General features: G+C 41.9%; 2 protein-coding genes across 2 annotated transcripts; both read right to left on the bottom strand.

Moving 5' to 3' along the window:
- Positions 1–734: 734 nt before the first annotated feature.
- On the bottom strand, positions 735–5,289 carry LOC125298607 (keratin, type I cytoskeletal 13-like). Its single transcript, XM_048249401.1, has 8 exons — positions 4,797–5,289; positions 4,427–4,509; positions 4,005–4,161; positions 3,398–3,562; positions 2,967–3,092; positions 1,474–1,694; positions 1,267–1,301; positions 735–1,011 (listed from the first exon to the last, which is right to left on the bottom strand). Exons 1-8 carry the CDS (start codon positions 5,211–5,213, stop codon positions 896–898), a joined length of 1,320 nt encoding a protein of 439 aa, XP_048105358.1. The 5' UTR covers positions 5,214–5,289; the 3' UTR covers positions 735–895.
- A 7,677-nt stretch (positions 5,290–12,966) lies between these two features.
- Positions 12,967–18,893, bottom strand: LOC125298609 (keratin, type I cytoskeletal 19-like). Its single transcript, XM_048249404.1, has 8 exons — positions 18,223–18,893; positions 17,326–17,408; positions 16,683–16,839; positions 15,729–15,893; positions 15,031–15,156; positions 13,877–14,097; positions 13,591–13,646; positions 12,967–13,451 (listed from the first exon to the last, which is right to left on the bottom strand). The coding sequence occupies exons 1-8, from the start codon at positions 18,616–18,618 to the stop codon at positions 13,339–13,341; spliced, it is 1,317 nt and encodes a 438-aa protein (XP_048105361.1). The 5' UTR covers positions 18,619–18,893; the 3' UTR covers positions 12,967–13,338.
- Between the last annotated feature and the right edge of the window lie 3,120 nt (positions 18,894–22,013).

The raw sequence follows: 22,013 nt of genomic DNA on the forward strand, positions 1-22,013 counted from the left end.
AATTTGATAAAGAATCCTTTCTGTTGACATTGTCCCTCCTTTACAACTGGCTGACATAATAAACCAAGGGCCACCTGGGTCGATGAGTCATGTGAGCTCATCTTTTGGCTGTTGTAGAGATCACCTGTTAATGTCTGGCAGCACCAGCAGGTGCTAAGATAAATATTTTACCGTAATTGCATCCTGTATTGCCTCCTAATATTAGTAGAATGGACTGAGACTGACTGAGAGACTGTTCTGAATTTCCCTCACAGGATCAAAAAAGTAAAAGTATATATACTGTTTCAATTTGTTGTGTAATGTCTGATGACTGCATTTGTTTATGTTAAATTGCACTAATTGTGTTAACTCTTAAGGCTGTGTGGCCTGTCTTCAAACAGCGTTGAGAAATGTACTCATGTGTATCAAATGATCATGGTTATCATTACCATTTGTACAAAAATGGATAACCCATTGTTTATTCCTTTCTAAACATTTCTCATTTTTTTAAAGAAACTCAATGAAGTTCTTTTAGCTTTCACCTCATTCTGATGCTACGCTGACTTAATTGCTACTGCACTCCCAGAATGCTTTCTACCGTAACATTATTGATTGGGTATGATCATGAACTTTTAGTGTTTTTTTTACTGACTGGATACCATCTTAGTGCTAAAAGGTGTTGCATATTGACACCAAGAGATATCAATTCTTCCATCGTGTTGCTTTAATAACAAAAGCAATGAACTTACAAGGAATGATTTTGAATTACTTTTTTTTATTGCTCTGCAAAAACAAAAACATGACATTTATGTTGGAGTGTTATGTTTGAACTGTGATGTTTCTTGCACTCAGAGCCTTAGCTCCTTAACTTTGTTGTGTTCCTTCCAGGGTCACGGTGTGTGGAAAAAGATGGGGCTTATGACCTTGATCCGCTCAGCACCTCGATGTCCACGTCCTCCTCGCGGGAGACCACCTTTCCGTCCACAACCTCCTCCACGATAGTCCTCACCCTCTTGGTAATAAGTGGGTCAGCTGTGGTCAAGAGAGAAATGGAAGTTTCAGTCTGAGGTAAATGTGAAATGACTAACACACATAGAGACACCACAAATTAAAGTACAGACGAAGTATAGACATGTGCTTGTGAGTAGAAGGATTTTTTTTTTTAAATTAAAGGGTATGATTGATTTTGAGGGAAGCCTAGAAATGGGTCATAGCCATAAAGTAGCAGCAATAGCTTTTTTTTTTTCAGAAATGTGTGTGTGTGTTATAGTCTCTAAATCAACTTACGTTTGACAATTTCGACCTTTTTGACGACAGTTTTCCTGAAAAAGAAAAAAAAAACATTGTTGTCATTAGAGCTGTTCTTAGTTATTGTTGTCGCATTGTGCGCCTTAATATTTTACAACACCTTCATGTGTTTCTGAACATCCAGAAATATCCCTTATAGTATTTTCTTATATTACTTCAACACTGAGACAATGAGAGATTTCTTACTGGATCTCCTCTCCGTCCAGCAGTCTCCTGTACTCGGCGATCTCTATCTCCAGACGGGTCTTGATGTCCAGCAGCATCTTGTACTCAGAGCCCTGGCGCTCGATGTCGATGCGCATCTGGTTAAGCTCCGACTCCAGGTTGTTGATGATGCCCTGCAGCTGGTTGAGCTGGAGGCTGTAGCGAGACTCGGTCTCACGGAGAGTGCCCTCCAGCGCTGCTTTCTGTGGAGGAGACAACCAACACGCAGAACAGGTGTTAAAACAGGTAAGGGCGAGAAGAGTGGACAACACGCAGAACAGGAGTTAAAACAGGTAAGGGCGAGAAACAAAGAGTAATTTTTTTAATGACAAGTTGAATGTGTCAAAAAAGGTGAGAAAAAGTTTATTGTCACATGGACAACTTGTGAAACATGTTGAAATAGACAAGAGGAGAGATAGAAGCATTTCCATATCATTCAAAAGGGGCTGTAGTCATTGTCAATTATATCACGCCTTGTTAAAAGCAGGCAAAACTGTTCATATCTGAATGCAAAGTAAAATGTTTAGTTTAGATGACTGTTTAGAGTACAGGTGTCTGTCAGAGGAGAGCAGATTGATGATATTACATGGAGGAAATACCCATGTGTTAAAATGTAGTTATATGCAAAATTCTTATATGCAAAGGTTCTTTAGTGACCATAACATTTGGCATATCTCGTAGATCAGCCTGCTCACATGACTTGGAGAGGCACACGATACCTACAGGTATGCTGGCTAATTTTCTGTAAACTTGGCAGCATGGTGGCTGTATGCTGACTAACGTCATCAGTTCCCGCAGCAAGATTAATGAGATGGTGGTGAAACCCACACACACACACAGTGACATCACACACAAACGTATGAACGGCTATGTTCACACGAGACTCTAGTTAGTGCTGACTCAGACACCTAAAGCTACCAGATGTTTACTAGAGGCTATGAAGCGTAAAATCCATAGAGGTGTGGTAAGACGTTAAGTGTCTGTGGGTTGGAGGTGTGTCTGAGACATGTGCAGCCATGAGTCAGTGTCTGAAACCATAACCTGAAGGGTACGTTTCCTTTGACGTTTGACAACTTAATACCATTAGCCAATCCTGTACTGTGATAAACTGCAGAGGAATGGTTCACTCTCTCTCTCTCTCTCTCTCTCTCTCTCTCTCTCTCTCGTTCTCTCTCTCCTTTGAGACACAATTACTCAACACCTGTTGTCTGGCAAACGGGAGTGTAACACTAGACGAGCCCCATCTTGTGTGACATATGACACAGTAAGACGGATGCAAACCGGATCCTCATCAGTGGAGCCTCTCTGCATCAGGTCTTTGCGTAACAAATTGAGCTGCGCCGCGTGTTTGGATGCCATGACAAGTGATAGGAAACGGAAAACCAAGGGAGGAGGAGTGTGTGTGTGTATCTGTGTGTGCGTGTGTGTGTGTGTGTGAGTGTGTGTGTGTGCGTGGTGGAGAGTGTAACCCTTACCAGACTGAGCTGAGACTGCAGCTCGATCTGCAGGGACTGCAGGGTCCGCTGGAGCTCGCTGATCTCGGTGCGGGACGTCTGGAGGACCTCTGTGTGTGTGGACACCTGCTTGTTGAGATCATCAAACTGGAGAGGGGGGTGTTAGTGAAAGTTGTAATGTTCAGCATCAAGGTTATTTAACTTAGGTGATGTATTGTGTACTATGGATGTGTATTTAGTGGATTGACTATATAATGGAGTGAATTTGAAAGTTTATAATATTTACTTAGATTAATGTGTGTGTGTGTGTGTGTGTGTGTGTGTGTGTGTGTGTGTTTAAGTGTATTACTAGAGCAGCTTAGATTAACATGTGTGTGTGTGTGTGTGTGTGTGTGTGTGTGTGAGTGTATGAGTAACTGGAGCAGTTCTCCAGGATGGCAGTCTGGCCTTACCTTGACCTTGTACCACTGTTCCATCTCGCGGCGGTTCTTCTCGGTGATGCCTTCGTACTGCGCGCGGATCTCCTCCATGATGCGGGACAGATCCTCCTGGGGCGCGGCGTCCACCTCCACGTTCACTGAGCTGGTCGACATCTGAGCGCGCAGGGAAGCCATTTCCTATGGAGAGCCATGATGGGACAAATAGGTCAAATTCTGTCCCTGAAACCTGTACCAGCTGCCAGCTTAAATAAGGCAAAACCAGCTGTCTGTTTGCAAGGCAAGCTAATGATTTTAGGGGTGGTAGTTGCCAAACCACATGCTGAATAAAGGTTAAAGCTGGATAAAGCTGATAGCTGATACCAGTCACATGCTGCCTAGAGGTAGCCTACACTTAGCTTTTATGATTTGACATCTAATAGATTGAGCTTCACCATTTACACATTCAAATCTAGTATCACACAGAGAGGTATACACAAGTGATGCAGTCTGAAAGAAAAAAAATCTACTGTCCCACACTTACAGTTAATAATAAACTGAACATTTGCTGGATATATTTAAGAACTTGTTAATGTTCACAAACTAATTTTTAGACTGGATCTAATATCAACGGGATACTCACCTCCTGGTGGTTCTTCTTGAGGTAGACCAGCTCCTCCCTCAGGCCCTCGATCTGCATCTCCAGGTCTGACCGGGTCATGGTCAGCTCGTCCAGGACCTTTCTGAGGCCGGCGATGTCTCCCTCGACAGACTGGCGCATTGCGAGCTCATTCTCATACCTGCACGGGGTTAAAAAGAGAGCCACTCCGGAATTATATGAATTATATGATTTACTTAATCAGTAAATGTTTCTAAGGTTGTTGCACTTTATTGGATTGTAAAGTGAATCATTCATCGCCAAAATTACAAGTTAAGAGCATGATTATAGGCCTACTACATAATTGCCCATTAAAAAGTACAAAAGTTCAAGTTTATATAATGAAGATAAAGTCCATCTTCCACAAGAAATTTCAGATCGTCCTAACTGACCATTTATTTACTTACTTGAGTTTGAAGTCTTCAGCCGCAAGTTTGGCGTTGTCGATCTGCAGGACGATCCTGGCATTGTTTTGACTGGCGATGCTGATCTGAAATTAGACCATGAATACATTTATTACAGGACGTCCAATATTTTTGTCATGTATCGATTTAAAAGGTTAGGCTATCATGTCATCAGATAGCTAAACCATATGAATAAATGAAATAAGTACATAATTGTTATTTAAGATTTAAGATCCACACACACAATGCATCTGACACAGGTGAGGCTACTTCCAATTATAGAGCCTATGTGAAAGTCGATTGAATACTTAGATGTAGCTTATCTAAACGAGCTTATCTAAACTAAGAGTTTATCACAAAATTATAATTTTACCTTGCTGCGCAGGTCATCAAGGACTGACTGATATTTGCTGTAGTCCGATGAGACGATGGTTCTCTTCTCGTACCACTCACGAATCTGACGCTCCAGCTGGGCATTGCTCTTCTCAAGCGTGCGCACCTTGTCCAGGTAGGTGGCCAGACGGTCATTCAGATTCTGCATGGTAGCCTTCTCATTTTGATTGACACCGACACCGAGCCCGGCACCGAACCCGATCCCGTAGTCCGCGCCACCTCCACCCAGAGCCTGAGTCAGGTCAAAGCCGCTCCTGGTTCCGGCTGCGTACGAAACGCGAACATTGCTGCCACCGGCGCCGCCGTAGACACTTGGTGCCTGGGCGGCGGAGATGCGTCGTCCGTATCCACCCGTAAGGGAAATGGAGGATGTCCTGTTGCCTGTGCGGATACTCATGGTGATGACTCGATGTCAGACCCAGTCAACTTTGTTAGTTGAGTAAAGAGGAGTGAAGCTGGTGATGAGCTAGCCAGGAGGTACAGAATATATAGTCCTGAAGGTGGGTGTGGCCGGGAGAGATAATTATTTATGGTGATGAAAGTCTAACCGCATCAAGGGTTTCGAGTAAAAGGTGTGTCGTAGCTGGGTGCGGCATAGCCTTTGTGCGGACCCCACGATCAGCTTTGCAATCTAGATATACCTGCCTGGTACTATTTGATTCCATCTTTTTATTTGCATATTCCTTCTGTTTTGGGATGTGTGTTTTGTTTTCGCCCATCAGAGCTAAATAGTCTTATTACTGTAGTGCAGGGATGGGCAACTTTGATGATAGAGAGGGCCACAAATATTGTATTGTTGCTGTCAGATGGCCAGATGTGACCATGCACTTCCACTACTGGGATAGAGGCCAATTAAAGCTGCACTTTTAGAGAAGAAAAAAAAAAAAAAAATATATATATATATATATATATATATATACAGTACTTCTATAATGTTAATTAAACCAACTTGCAATGATTTAATATTATCTCTAATCAAATGCGCTTCTAGGCCTATTCATAAATGAACTTTGAACATAAACGAAAAAATATTACACATTTAAACAATCAACATGCAATGATTAATTGTGGCAAAAAGGTTCTGTTGTGTACCTTTGCTTTGAGGTCAGCTACGACAGCAGCTCTAGCAGGTCCATAGCATATGTTTAGTGAAGTCAAGTCAATTCACTTTTATTTCTATAGCGCATTTTTGCATGCACAGTTATCTTTGTGCGTGGTGTTGTAGTGGCGACATAGGTTGACCTCTTCAAGGCTGATTTTGTTTCCAACCATACTAAACACATAGTTGCCTTTGAATTCTGTGAAAAGATTATCTGTTACAATTGCCTGAAAGATACGATTCTCTTGGCTGAGTTTTCTTTATAAACCGCTCATAGTTCTCAGTCTCTCTTCCTCGCTGGCTGAATAAAGTGTTTCAGATGTGGTGAAAACCTGTGAAACCAATATTTTAGTGATATTTGTTTATTGATCCGCGGGCCGCACTGAGTGAGGAAGAGGGCTGCCAGATGCCCATCCCTGCTGTAGTGTATTTGGTTAATATCATTGATAGCCGGTTAATATCCACCACAGATGCTCAAACAGGTGAAAGGCTACAGGTGAGTTTGACCATGCCATATGTGCCATGTGACATCCTCTGCATGCATAGACTAATGCCTTGCAGTAGAGAGGGAACTGCAAAATTAGAAAGCTCTCGTTCTTTTAACTGGGGGTGTAGATCTAGTGGGCTCTAACACACACACACACACACGCACACACACACACACACACACACACACACTGGATTGACAAAGAGACACAATCACACAGGCATAGGGTCTCATTCTCATGTCACCCTAAACGATAAAAAAGTGAATTCAGTATTTGTCACTTGGTGACCTGTAATGAACTGTGAACAACTGATCACTTGACCATGCCCTTGAGATTGTGTCTGACACCAAACAGGTGTAAAAATGTTGACTTCTGCCATACTTTGTGGTAAGGAGCACACTGTGGCAGCCTTACACACCTGATATTCCATAAGCAGGATTTCTTCAAGGCCAAGATGAAACCGATGCCATGTTTGTTGGACAATGACATCACAGCACTGAGTTTTGGCATGTCAGCCTGATTTGGGATATTCAGAAATAAAGGGAGGGTGGAGGGTCTATATGTTTTTTTATAGTATGATTATTACCGAGATATTATTTTTGGAAACATTTTCATATGGACATATTTTCACAGTATCTTAATGATACACAGTGTGTATTATTGTAATGCCCATGGTGCACAAGATATAAAGCCTGGTTATGTGTGATGGATGAGGAAATCCTTCACAAAACACTCCTCTTTTTCAGTAGATGAAACATGGCATTTTGACATTTAACACATAGGCCTAAAGATAAATTAAGTCAAAGCTGATGAGACAGCTCTGGGTTGGCTTGAGCCTGATACAGAATAATGCGAAAAGCACTCAGAGAACTACAAAGTGTGTAGAACTGAAACTGCCTAAGTGCTTTGGTATGCAGCCCTGTTCCCAGACAGCATGTCCAATAAAACAAACTAATCTCCCCAAGGAGTGGTATCTCAACAAGGCGTTGCTCATACAGTATGTTAACTCTTTTGCCCTTGTTGGTATAGCTCTTTAACTTAGAGGGTTGCCCTGCCCTGACACTTCGTGCAAATCGTACACTGCATGCCCCTCCTTGTTGCATGGTACTCACACGCCTAATTATTTTTCCTCCTCACTGGTTCTTTTTTTTTCTACAGTACTCTGGTGACTTATCACGCTGGAGGCTATTCTGCAACACTAATCTCTTGTGTCACGACAGTCAAGAGTTGGTTAATGGTTTTCTCTCTCTTTCTCTCTCTCTTTTAATGGTAATAGTGAATCGCTGAGGGCATGATAGACTTTCCTTTGTTTCTGTACATAACTTTCCACCAATGGGACAATGCAACCAGATTCATGCTTATTGATGTTCCTTATCTTAAAAAGCATAGTGATCTTGGTGGTGAGAAGAAATACTACTGGGTGTTGCCCGCTAATTAATTTTTGTTGTGTTCGGGGGAAGGTGCTTAAAAAATTTCCCAGGGCTCCGAACAGCACACAATGCTGTATAAGCACATGCCCTTTGCACTCCTTGAGTAGTTCACTTCACTGCACTTCAATAAGGCCCTTTGATCCCGGGCCTGGTTGGGCCTCTTCTTCAGGTCAGTCTGGTATGCATACCTCAGTGGTATAAGCCAGTGTTTCTCAAACTTTTTCAGACCAAGGACCACTTAACTAATAAAAAGAAACTCACAGACCACTTAGCTAAAGATTAGACCTACTTCAACAGTATAAGCCTACACAATAGGCCTACTCACTGAACCACCTTGCTTATTGTCTTTGCACCTTGCTTATTGTGTCAGAGGATTCAGATGATTTAAACGGGCATATCTTACATAGGCAGTGTTGCAGAACTGTTTAGATTTACATACAAGTTGGTTCAATATGGCAAACAACTCATCTATATTATATTTTACCACGTCTGCCCGCAGACCACTTGGGATAGCTTGCGGACCACCAGTGGTCCCCGGACCACACTTTGAGAAACACTGGTATAAGCCATGGGAGAGAGACAAAGCACTGGGTGAAAGTAAAAAGAAATTCATAATTTTACTTAATACCGGTATATCATAACCTTCAATGCCTTTGTTTTTCTTTTAGATTAGGTCATAATTATTTAATTTAACTTTTCCAAATATTTTCCAATCAGTTTGTGTGTGTGTGTGTGTGTGTGTGTGTGTGTGTGTGTGTGTGTGTGTGTGTCATTACATAACACTAAGGTGTGTGTGTGTGTGTTGTTCGTTCCAACCACGCTTTGCAAACCATTGTTTTGTTTTGTTGTGGTTTAGTGAAAGTTTCCAGTACAATTTCATTATTTGGTAATCCCTGCTGAAAGTGTATAAGTAATCCTCTTATATTTGAATATCAGAGAACAACAACCATCTGAAAAATCTGAGATTATGGAAACAAAAAAGATGTCATATTGGCACGGTCTCTCACCTTTACTCATGCAAAGGAAAGTGTTCACTGCATTACTCTCACAATAAATATTGTGAAATATCTCACAAACTCTTCACTCAACACATGGCAAGGCAGTATATCCTATAATTGCCTTCATCACGATAAACAGCAGACCTTACTGAATACGAGGATATGAAGCATGTCTCTGTACAATAAGTGGTTCCTGAGTAATCCGGTTTTGAAATTGCAGCACATTTCTACATGGTCTCTAACTTTGGGCCGAAATTCTGATGTATTCTAATGTAAACTATTTATGTTAGTACATACATGTTTGTAAATTGCTCAGCCATAGAGTATCCCACCATCATGGTTCTTAGATTGCCAGATTTCAGACAAACCTACTTACACAGACATGAATATACTAGCATGCTTCCTAGTGACATTAATGCAAAAATATGAAGAAAAAATAACAATGAGAAAATATATAATGAGCAAAATATAATGAGCAAATTTTTTTTTTCTTGATATAGATGTGCAAATATTATCACATCATACCTTCCCAGATATGGGTAGCCCAAGCTGTCCTGAAAAAGGAAGATATAGCATGTACAGTATAGATGCCCATTACAATGACCAAGATAACTAGTACTGACTACTTCTGCATAATTGCATGGAATGCTGAAATGTACACTTTTTTAACCATATCTGAAGTGAAACTTAGCAAATATGCTTTCTGGTTGAGAACTTATTGCAGTATCATCAAAACTATGGCTTAAACTACAGCACAAATATTTACATCCATAGATAAAAATAAGCAAGTCTAAACTCTGAGTGGTGTTTTAAACTGCACCAAATGGATGCATTTAAATGTTAAAATGTACAACATTTTCTTCCGAGGGAGCATGCACCCAGACCCCCCTAGGATGGCATCTACATCTGTGGAATGCAGGTTCAGCCAATAGCCAAAAAAAAAACAATTTCTATTTCTATTTTGTTTGGTAAGGTTAACAATTTATGTTAATCAGTGGTTCTCATTCTTTAGAATTTCAGTGGTCCTTGTAGATCCCTTGTAGAAATGGTATATATTTTTAGTTTTTGCTGTACAGTAATGATGCTGAATGAGCCAAACAAAACCGCTGTATACGGGGCAAAATGTTGGTTGGTCCCACCAAATCTCATTCCAAGGTTTTTTGAAAAGTTGGCAGCTCTGCACCCTATATCTGACTGCTATAGTGACGGGCTGCTATAGTTGAATAGCCTGCTCTAACTAGAAAACTACAGTGAACGACTGGAGAGTTATTTTTTCGTTTACATTGCACTGTTCTATAGTGACCAGGACCTATTGTGAGACAGATCAGATCTACTCTAGATCAACCTAAGACCTTAAGTTTTAAATTAACTAAATATTCATGGTTCCAATTCTAAATTCAATTACATTAATATCACAATACCTGGATGGATTTAAAAGATGTCATCAAAGGTCCTGTGGGTATAATGGCAAACATTTGAATGCTTTTGACCATATAGTGCATCTTGGCATTAATGCACACTGCACACTGTCATTGGAGTCAGAAGACTAAGCATTTCACTACACATTATACCTTGTATGGCTGACATTTATTTTACTTTATTATTTAATTTAATTTATTTTATTTGAATCTACAATTAATTTCTACACCTCTTCATCTGTTTGGCAGAGAAACACCCACCATCCATCTGGTCCTATGCAGCCCTTAGGCTCTTGGTTCAGTCTGCTGGCCTCTCCAGCTACTCCACAGCTGTGTCTCATTGAGTGTTCCCGTCCGTGGAAAAGTTTCTCCTGTGATCTTGTGTGACTGTGACTGTGTCTTGGGAGAAACCAGACGGCCCGCATTCCCTCGATGTGGTCCAACAACAGCACAGGTGTGGTGTGTGTGTGTGTGTGTGTGTGTGTGTGTGTGTGTGCATGTGGGTGGGTGGTGGGGTGGGGTGAGGTGGGGGTTGTAACTCGTGGTAATCTCCACAGAGGATGACCTGGGTGGAGGGTGTGGCCCGGGTGTGGCCCGGAGCAGACTGCCAGGCGCTATCTGCCCCAGTCATCGCCATATGACAGCTTGCAGCCTACAGGGAAACTGTTGACAGTGAAATTGTCTGGGACTCGCTACTGACTCAGGAAGGGAAGGGGGGAAGGAAGGAAAGAAGACATTCAAAAAAGAAAGAAAGACAACAAAGGAGGTGGGGGGAGAGAGAGAGAGAAAGAGGGAGAAAAAAGACACACACATGGGTGGTCCTGTTTTCATGAGAGAGGTAGCATAAAAAATAATGCTGTGGAAGTACTCAGAATTTTTTTTATCTTGTGTTTGCCATGTCTAGATGAACGCACAATGTGTGTTCCAGCTCTTCTCCCCCTGCCTATGTGCCAATGTAAGGGAATCCCTCACTTGGTGAGACGGCGTTGTCAATAGGGCACAATAACAAGCAACATTCTGTGGTCGAATGCCATCGAGTGTCGCATTCCTATGTCTGTAAATGCAGTTTTGTTTTCTGTGTAGCATTCTGCTGGTTGAGTGACACCTAAGATATCAACTATCTTCACCTACTGCTATGGTAACCAAGACCGAGAGGGACACCCTCAAGAACAGAGAAGGTGTAAGGACCACATTCCTACACAGGTATATGTTGCCACAGACGTGAAAGGTGAGAGACTTGTACAGTATGTCTTTCAACTTTTCAAAACTCGCACTCTTATGTCTTGTTTGAATTGCGAGATCTTTAAAGCATTCCAAACCTCACCCCTCACTAACGTGTTTCACCAACAAACAATGCCACGTATGTGTGTGTGTGTGTGTTTGTGTGCATACTTTAGCCTTGTGTATTCACAAGCATGAGTGGCACGCAATGTGGCATCAGTAATTACAGTACAAGTCACACATGAAACATGTGCCAAGTGGAATTCTATTCATTCCTCTGTGGAACTATGAAAATGTGCATTTACATTTACACATGTAAACTTGTGTCAAGTATAACAAAGCACAGATCAACATGAACGAGTGTGCTTAATGTTACTTAGCTACAGTACAACATTGTCGAATAATGCCCAATGTGCTGCATATAGGCCTACTGTGAGGTTTTGAATGGCACTAGCAGTATATGTCTGTAAAGTAACTCAAGTAGATGAAGAGACATTGAAGCAATCCAGACCTCCAAAGTGGCCATATATAAACCTTCCTCACTATGTTTGTGCTTCATGGAGATTTACAATAGGGTTTCACTTGGACTTGACACTATCACGTTGGACTAGACTCCTAAAACCCACTTTAGTGTGGAGAGTCATGGAAGCTCTTAAAGGCTCTGTGTCTGGTTTTCAAGAACATATGGCTGCTCTCTTTCAAAGATAGAGTTATGAGTTGCTTAGAGTAACTACTGGGGCATGCAGTCGTGACGCGATTGTATGGCAGTTAAGGGAGAGATGTGTTAATGTTTGTGAATGAGAGTGAGACTTTAAGGAAGACAGCCCGAGATGAGTTGATGGTATTTAGAGCTCTGTGCTGTAAAACCATTAAGAGGCATTTTGAAAGTGTTTCCCAAGAGACCTTTGAACAGCGACCTTTGGTCTGCTTGTATCCAGACCTTGTGGAGAATGCATGACATGACAACACAGGTAAAGTGTATCCTAGCAACATTAAACACTTGCAGTACTCCTTTTCTAATATGAACATTAGCAGACACTTCTTGACCAAAGTGACTTACATATGTCAACTATATTACAAGGGATCACATTGTCCCCCGAGCAACTTAAGTTAAGTGCCTTGCTCACAACGGTGGAAGCCGGATATGGAACCGACAACTTTCAGGCTACTGCACACTAGCCCAGCTCCTTAACCACCACCGCCACCATATGTAGGGATATAACATTATTGCCAAGTGTTCATTCACTTCATGCAATGCTTTAGAGAAGAATAGTGCCTAGTCTCCGTTGTGCCATGATATTCACATTTGTAAAATGATTAGTTATGATGTATAGATTTATAATTAGAGAGATACAATCAGCTTTACACCCAGGGGCTACATAAATATTTGAGGTGGTAAAAGGGAATTGTTTTGAAGTTTTATTTCCCTTATCTCAATTTACTTTATCATGCTGTATTACCGCTGTCATAACATTATTAGGTAATTGTTAACAAAGAGCACCAGCAAACATTGTCCTCAACACACATTGTAGGTGCAGTCCGCAACTATAACTCAACACTCTTAGTAAAATCCAGACTTGGGAAACAGACAACATGCCCTCAGCCCTGACTTAGAAGGTGGGAAGGTAAAGGGAACTTTATATTACCTTCGGTCAAAAAACAACACACACACACACACACACACACACACATTTGTATGCACAGCTACTTGCACAAGCAGCAACCACTGCTTTTTATTGCTAGTTACAACTGCTTGAGACTTCAATGTCAAAGACCAATCTCCATTTGCTTTGTATCCATGGCAGATTGTTACTGTTTACGCTGCTGCGTTGGTCACTTCTCCTGTCTTGTCACCATGAGACCTGGGGTCAGAGTTCCTCTCTCACTAGCAGCTCCTCTTCCACGTCCTCCTCACGGGAGATCACTTTTCCATCCACAATCACCTCCTCGATGGTCCTCGTCCTCTTGGTCATTTGAGGCTCTATGACAGGGGAAGGCATTATGAAAGGGGGAGAATTGAGGCAAACAAACTCAGAGGCCGTTTATGCACATATAATATTTATGCACCACCTTTAATACAAAATGGAGGTGCTGAATATAATATTGTAATCAGTCCTTACCGTGTATAGTACTAATGCAGATTGAAATATCACTGTCAGTCTTCTTAATTAACGGCCTGAAAAAGACGACAGTATAAATCACATGAAGACTTTTTTCTGTCCTCATAACAAGGTCAATCTATGTCCATTATACTGAGTAGTTCCTGAGTAACTAACAGAGTAGGGAAGGAGAGGAACTCATCATCTCATGACACCAAAGTCTGCAAGTGAAGTTAGGAGCTTAGTGCATCCATCCAGCTTACAATGCACATTCACACACATTTAGTTCTAGTGAAATGCAACGTACAGCAAGCCATCTCCGTCCAGCAGTCTCTTGTACTCAGCGATCTCCAGCTCCAGCCGGGTGTTGATGTCCAGCAGCATCTTGTACTCGCTGCTCTGCCTCTCGATGTCGATGCGCACCTGGCTCACGTCGGCCTCCAGGACTCTGATGATGGACTGGAACTGACCAAGCTGCAGGCTGAAGCGAGACTGGATCTCCTGCAGAGAGACCTTAAGGGCCGCATTCTGTGGAGGCCAATAGCACATGCTTTAGCGACACAAACAGGAAGCCAGATAGTGTGCATATATGAATGTATTATCAAAGGTGGAGCTGTAGTTGAGTGGAACTTAGCCAGTGACAAAAAAATGAGAAAACTTCAACTCAACAAAGTCAGAGAGACTTCTTAGCTACGGTGTTTTCATTTTCTTGTAACTTATCAAAGCATTGATGGCAATAACAGATATAACATTAGCTGCTATTAAAATATGTGTTACAAGTGAATAAAGTTCTTAGCCAGAGGAAGACCAAGTTCATGATCCCACATGTGCTTGTCGCTGTAGCTGAAGAATTCAGTTTGATGGGAAAACATCTCCAGTAAATCTCTGTTCTGCTGACACATAGACCCATAATCCAGGCATGTTTTAGTCATGGGCAATTCCGCGCAAAACTAACGCCAACACAATGCCATGGTATTTAGTTGGCGTTATGGACGTGACTGTTTTGCGTGTGATTTGCCCATATACGTTCAGAAGAAAGTAGGTGTGAAGTCATAGAATGACTTTACAGTACCTGTATGTAGGGGGTGTGTCTAAGGTGTGTCTTAATATTGACTCACTGTCTGACAGCAGCAGGCCCATAGGGGCACATATCAAACACCATGAACATCAAACGCAGGGTGGGGAATGCATAATGTACAAACATGTGTATAAGATTAGATAAGAAATACTTAATTTATCCCAAAGAAAATGTGACTGTCCCAACAGCACCTCTGTTACATATGCAGCCTCTATTGCTTAATGAAACTATAGTGGGCCAAGAGACCATCTGGAATCGTTGTCTTTCCTTGCATTTTGCTGTTTTTTATTTTCGGGACATATCTGGGAATGAGTGTTGAGAGAGAGCAAGAGAGAGAGAGAGAGAGGAGGTTAAGTAGAGGTATGCGGGGAGTAGGGGCTCACCAGACTGAATGAGGACTGCAGCTCGATCTCCAGTTTCTGCATACTTCTCCTCATTTCACTGAGCTGAATGCGCAGCTTGTCCAGTTCAATGTTCCAGTTACAACCATTTGGGTTTAACTCCTTCATCTAAAGAGATAACAGGAGGAAAGTGGAGAGTTGACATCTTTTATAAAGTGCAAAGTGACATTTCAGTGTGTGTGTGTGTGTGTGTGTGTGTGTGTGTGCGTGGACAGCGAGTGTGTCTGTGTCTCTGTCTGTCTGTATGTACTGTATATGTGTGTGTGTGTGTGTCTGTGTCTGTGTCTGTGTCTGTCTGTATGTATACAGTATGTGTGTGCGTGTGTGTTTGTGTGTGTGTGTGTGTGTGTGTGTGTGTGTGTGTGTGTGTGTGCGTGTGTGTGTGTATGTGTGCACGTACGTGCGTGAGTGTGTGTGTGCGTGGACAGCAAGTGTGTCTGTCTGTCTGTATATACTGTATATGTGTGTGTGTGTGTGTGTGTCTGTGTCTGTGTCTGTGTCCGTCTGTATGTATATGTGTGTGCGTGTGTGTGTGCGTGCATGTGTGTGTATGTGTGTGCGTGTACACGTACGTGCGCGCGCGCGCGTGTGTGTGTGTGTGTGTGTGTGTGTGTGTGTGTGTGTGTGTGTGTGTGTGTGTGTGTGGGAAAACTGGACTGAAAGTTACATCATGCCCCCACCTTGGTGTTGTACCAGAGCTCAATGTCACGCGTGTTCTTAACGATGGTGGCCTCGTATTGGGCACGCATCTCATCCAGGATCCGAGCCAGGTCCTCCGGGGCCGGCGCGTCCACCTCCACGGTCACCAGATGCTTTTTCACCTCCACTCTCAGGACGGCCATTTCCTACGATGGGCAAAATCAGACAAAAAAGACAATATTAGTTATTTGACAATATTAGAGAGTAGAAAATATTAGGTGTCATGATGTCTGCCAAATATACCAAGTCCTGTCTCTAGTACATGATTATTATTTCAGTAATTACATTACATTACATTTAGCAGACACTTCTTGACCAAAGTGACTTACAGTACATATGTCTATATTACAAGGGATCACATTGTCCCCGGAGCAACTTGGGATTACAGTAAGTGCCTTGCTCAAGGGCACAACGGTGGAAGCAGGGAATTGAACAGACAACTTTCAGGCTACTGCACGCTAGCTCAGCTCCTTAACCACTACACTACCACCACCCCAATGGGTCAGTAATGCTCACTTCAATGTTCATTTTCATTTTTTATGGACCTCATCATGATGGTTCATATCTCTCTGAGTACTCTGTGGCAATCATTGTTGGATCAAAGTTGCTTTAATGTTGCTTTGTTTTAAAGTTTGATATGATTGACTCAGAGCGATGCACATGTCCCAAGCTAAAAGCTAGCTAGCCATTACATTTCCCCTCAATGGGCAAACTACTAAAGGAGGCGGTGTACTCCTCCGTGCACATTTGCACGCGTCAAAGATGACGTCACAATTGTTGGCCATTCTCGTCACACGCTGGTGTGTGCGTGGGACACAGATGCGGGTCAATACCAGGCCGCTAGCCACTACATCTTCCTCAATGGGCAAACTACTAACACTACTATCTAGCTCTATAAGAACATTTCTGACAGTGCCCCTCTGGTGCAGCATTACCTCCAGGTGGTCCTTCCTCAGGAAGGCCATCTCCTCTCTCAGACCCTCGATCCGCATCTCTAGGTCGGAGCGCGATATAGTCAGCCGATCCAGGACACCCTTGAGGCTGGTGTTGTCAGCCATCACTGCCTGGTGCATGGCGAGTTCAGTCTCATACCTAGTAATTGTGTATGTGTGTGTGTGTGTGTGTTGGTAAGTAAATTTACACATAAACACATACACACACCCAAAGATGGAGAAAAAAAGAGAATGCACATACAGTGAATGAACCTTATCAATGAGATAACTATGAACTGACACCAACTTCTCACAGAAGTCTACCCTACCAAATCTTTGAATCTATCTGACAATCTACCTGTTGACATGGACGGATTACGTGCAGTAATCCATCCCTGCCTGTTGGACTTGAAACATGCTTCAAAAAGTCATATGAATGAATTTCTTTTTTTTATATTCCAGATTCTTTCCTTAACTTAAAGCAGCACTATGCATGTTTTAGTTCCCTGACAAAACTGAACCTCAAAAAGTGTCAAATTGTTGGATATGTGTTGCTTTAATGTAGAAATGTATGAAACACATGTTTGTAGTATGAAATGATCATACAATTCACACTAGGATTTCAGGTCAGGCTTAATTTACTCACTTCAGTTTGAAGTCCTCAGCAGCCAATCGAGCATTTTCAATGTCCAAAGAAACCCTGGTGTTTTCCAGGCTGGCCATGGAAATCTACAATAAGAGAGATACTAATAAGTGAATATTTACTAGTACAGATGTTGCTGACCAGGCTACACATTTCTATATTCTCCCATCATTATATTGCTCAGGGTCTTCATATAGTCATACTTCGTTAATCTGCGTGGCTTATACACAAACGTTTCGGTAACACTTTACTTGACCGGTGAGTTCATAACACATTCATAGCAGCTGTCATAAACTGCACGTAAAGCATTCATAACTGTTTCATGAGACATGACTCAACATTCATATCAGACCTTTCATGAATGTGGAAGACAGAACGATGACAACTTGTCAAAATAAAAGTCCAACAATCGCAAAGCAGCATTGCCATTTTTCTCTCCAGCCTTTGTAAATATTTCATGAATATCTTATGAAGTCTACATGGAATGTCACTTCACTATACAAGTTGTGAAGTATTCGTAATCACTGAGTTTAACACTGGGAGGTAAACTAGCCTACATTCAGCTGACCCGTATTTGTGTAACCTGGAAAGGTTCATGAAAGGTTTGGTATGAATGTTGAGTCATGTCTCATGAAACAGTCATGAATGCTTTATGTGCAGTTTATGACAGCTGCTATGAATGTGTTATGAACTCACCCGTCAAGTAAAGTGTTACCAAAGTTTCTTTATCTGAAATTCAAATAGAATGCAATATTTTTTAATGTTTTTTTTGTAGAGTAACATCTCTTTGAAGAGGTTTATGTTTTGAAGTAGCAAGTAAAGTATAAGTTGTTGGCTTTGCAAGATAAGCTTTTATATCAGTGTGTGATTTTCTAGATGATGTCAAAGCAGGCCTCATACCTTTTTAAATAGGCCTTCGATGGTGACATGGTACTGGCTGTAGTCTTCTGACACAATGATCCTCTGCCCGTAGCTCTCCTTGATCTTCAGCTCCAGCTCGGCGTTGGCCTTCTCCAGCGTGCACACCTTCTCCAGGTAGCTGGCCAGACGCTCGTTCAGGTTCTGCATGGTGGCCTGTTCGTCGTAGTGGAGGCCCACGCCGAGGTTTGACCTGAACACGGAGGTGCGATCGAAGAACGAGCCCCCCTGGATCCTGGGCGGCGCGGACCACGCTGAGACGCGCGCGCCGCTTCCACCTGCCCCGCCATACACACTCGAAGTGCTTCTGACCACGCCACTGCCCTTTTGGTAGAAGGAGGAACTCCGCTGCACGGATTGGACGGATTTGACACTCATGATGAATCAAGAGGCAGCTGGTCGGTCGCTCAGGCGTCTTCGTCAATGTTGAAAAGGACAGATGTCGATGATCTAGGTATCAGGTGTAGGATGGAACACATATATATAGCCTGGAGATGGGTGTGTGATGGTGGTCTGTTTGCTGTTAAGGATCAGGAAGGCACCAAAATGCATCAGGTGTGAAATCCTGTGCAAGAGGCACCTGCATGCATCACACCTGACGACAGGTAGCAAGATTAGCAGTTTTGTTCCTATCTTACACCACATATTTCCGTATATCAGTTAACTTTAACATAGTTGACATTCTCAGTGGTATTACTGGGATTACAGTTGTCCACAGAGATTTATGTGCCAACTTCCTCTTTTACGCTGTGACATACTGTATGTGATAAACAGCTCTTGCTGAATTGGTTCCTGAACGCCTAAATAAATGTTAAAGGTTCCTCAAAGAGCTCACATGCATAGTGTGCACAGAGTGTGTGAAACACTGTTTCATACCCTTTTTCATTATTTCTCATTTTCTTTACATTATGTCTATGCCTTCTTTTATTTCTTTGGACTCACATGACAACAACCAGTCCCTGACGGAAACACGATGGCAGGCATGCAGCTTGAACCCCTCTCATGCATAAACTCTTGCTGAACTCCTCTCTAATGAAAGACTTCCACCAGAAAACGTTAAAGCGGAGCGAAGGTTGGTGAGTAATCAAGGATCTTTGCTTCTACCAGTCAGCTCAAACTGCACTGTCCAATGAAAACCTTCACTGCAAATTTGCCGGTGTCAAATTAACACCCACAGTGTTAAGCTGGTGTGGATGCATATATACACTGTGGGTGTTCATTTGAAACCGGCAAATTTGCAGTGTTCCTTGGGTCCCCCATCTTGTAACTTCACCAGTCTCTTCCTGGATTCAGTGAGCATCACTATTCACAACCTTTAGAGGTCACCTTTAGTCTCTGGCTAGATGTCCTCTCTCGTGTGGCCCTCTACAAGGGTCCTCAAGTGGTAGTATTGCTCCCAGACTTCAACCAATTTTCAGTTTCAACGACATCTTCCAGCTCGTCTTTCAAATCACAACTAGAAGTTTGTGTTTTAATTTAGTCAAGTCTCTCTGCCTCCAGTTGTTGAACAGAAGTAACCATCACTTCATCCCAATTCTAATGCCGCGTGTGCCATGGATGTGTGTTGTTTAACGGCCGTAATGATTACATCAGATTGAGAGAAAACATTTTGGAGATTTGTTCACTCACCACACATTCTCTCACCCAGAACGGAACCCAAGTTGTTGTTTATTCAGACTTTAATTGATGTTCGTTTTATGTGCGCCAGGTACTAAACCTGTTAGCCTATTTGAATTTGCTCTGCAGGTCAGTCTAGAAAAGAGCCCACTGACATCCGTTACCGGACCAAAAACCCAGGAACGTACTGTAACTAGACGTAACCAGCAGTGAAATTAAACCTTAATTGGTTCATTGAACTCTAACCAAACACATATTGCTTGTAAATGAAGGTTTTAAATACAGTTGTTTACTCAATTCTAAAGAATGAACAAGAATCCCTGGAATGAAGAAGAATCCCTGGAAGCCATAAAATGGCTAAAAAAAGGGAAAAAGTTCAGAAACGGGCCTCAATGGGATCATCTCCAGACTGACCTGCAGAGCCAATTAAAATTAACAGGTTAGTCTGGGTTCATCCAGTCTGGCAAGTGTACATCCCTTTAGCTCTTCTGTCTCCAAATAACAAATCCGGCCAAGGAGTGGCATTTCAACACTAAAAAATCGGCACATGGTTCCTCTACCCTACCCTGGCTGCCATGATGAATCAGCATTGTCCAGACATGCCACAGTGAATCCTACCGAATTTTCCCATCCCTGTTCCTTGCAACCCGCATGTGTACGTTGTTTTATCGACTGACGGGAACATCCCATGCTGGGGGCGATGTACAAATTCCTGGTGTCATGATGGATTAAGGAAGCCTAATTGCTTTCTGTTTCTGTTCTTCTATGTTCTTAGTGGTTAAGCCAAACACTTAGTCTTCAGTTATCCCTCTATTTGTGTCTAGTTTGTGCAAAAGACATTGATTTACATTGAATTTATTGTGCTACATTAAAAGTACTTATGTTAGAAGCATAAAGTAACACTGGAGAGATCAGTTTGATGGAAATGGCATTCTCTCTACCACAAAACCATTTTCATTCCAAAACAATGTGTCTGAGGCCAAGTAAGGCTATACACAGCAAACCGGTCTGGTTGGAAAAATAAAATGACTACTTGAAAATAATGATCTGGGTGGCGAAAAAGGGGGCTTGGCCTTATTATTGGTAATTATTATCTCTTTCTTTTCATTGGTAAAAGCGTGAGAAGTCTCAAGACTCAGAACCTATGGGTTTGATAGCCCTGTCTGCTATCTGTTGGCGTAGCACACATAGGTTAATGACCCTGTTTGTTCTGGGACTGCTTGAGCCGCAGGCCTTTCGGAGTGTTACACGCAGGTGGCATTTCTGACATTGCAGCGTTTGTCATATAGTGAATGGTATTTTGTGGCATTCCAAATTATAAAACCATTGTAAGACTATGAGATGCCAAAGATTGATGGGGCGGGGTATGTAACATGAACTGAAAATGAGTCTGTGCAGAACTGTATTGTTATTGAGTAGATGATTAGATAAGGATATCAAGGTGATGACTTGTATGGAAATATTTTGCGTATGAAACAATATGTTCAGGCTCAGAGTTCAGGCTCTGTAAAGCATTTTCAGATGTTATTGGCACTATATAAATATAGTGTAGATGAAATTATATTGAAATTAAATGGGAATCATGTAGATAAGATTAGAGTTTTATCTAGGTCACAGGATGAGACCTCAATATGTTGAAAGAATATTGTTTGACACTCACTGCAAAGTATGGGGAATCTTGTGTATGCATGTGTAAAAGTACATGAAGTGTTTGACAATAATCCACACAGATTTGAAGATTTAAGCCAAAAATCTTTGGCAAATACAGAAGTGTCAAGTTGATGCATGACTGTCTTGGCACCATCTGTCTCAACTGAAAAAAAAAAAAAAAAAATCAGTTCACATAATGTTCTCAGCACACACACACACACACACACACACACACACACACACACACACACACACACACACACACACACACAGGTAAGAAGAAAAAAACAACTTGACTTAGAAATTTAGATCTTATTATGGCATTGAAATTACAGTATGTAATAGCATTTTAAGATCCATAGGATACAGAATAAGACATGATACAGTACAGTCCTTCATGTATACACTAATGTAAAGGTGATTTTATCATGCGAGTTAAACTGAATATATGTTAATTTTAAACAGTCTATATATTCAGTCTACACGTTCTGAAAGGCCGTGAGACA

The sequence above is a fragment of the Alosa alosa genome, chromosome 7 (genome assembly GCF_017589495.1).
Source record: "Alosa alosa isolate M-15738 ecotype Scorff River chromosome 7, AALO_Geno_1.1, whole genome shotgun sequence".
NCBI lineage: Eukaryota > Metazoa > Chordata > Actinopteri > Clupeiformes > Clupeidae > Alosa > Alosa alosa.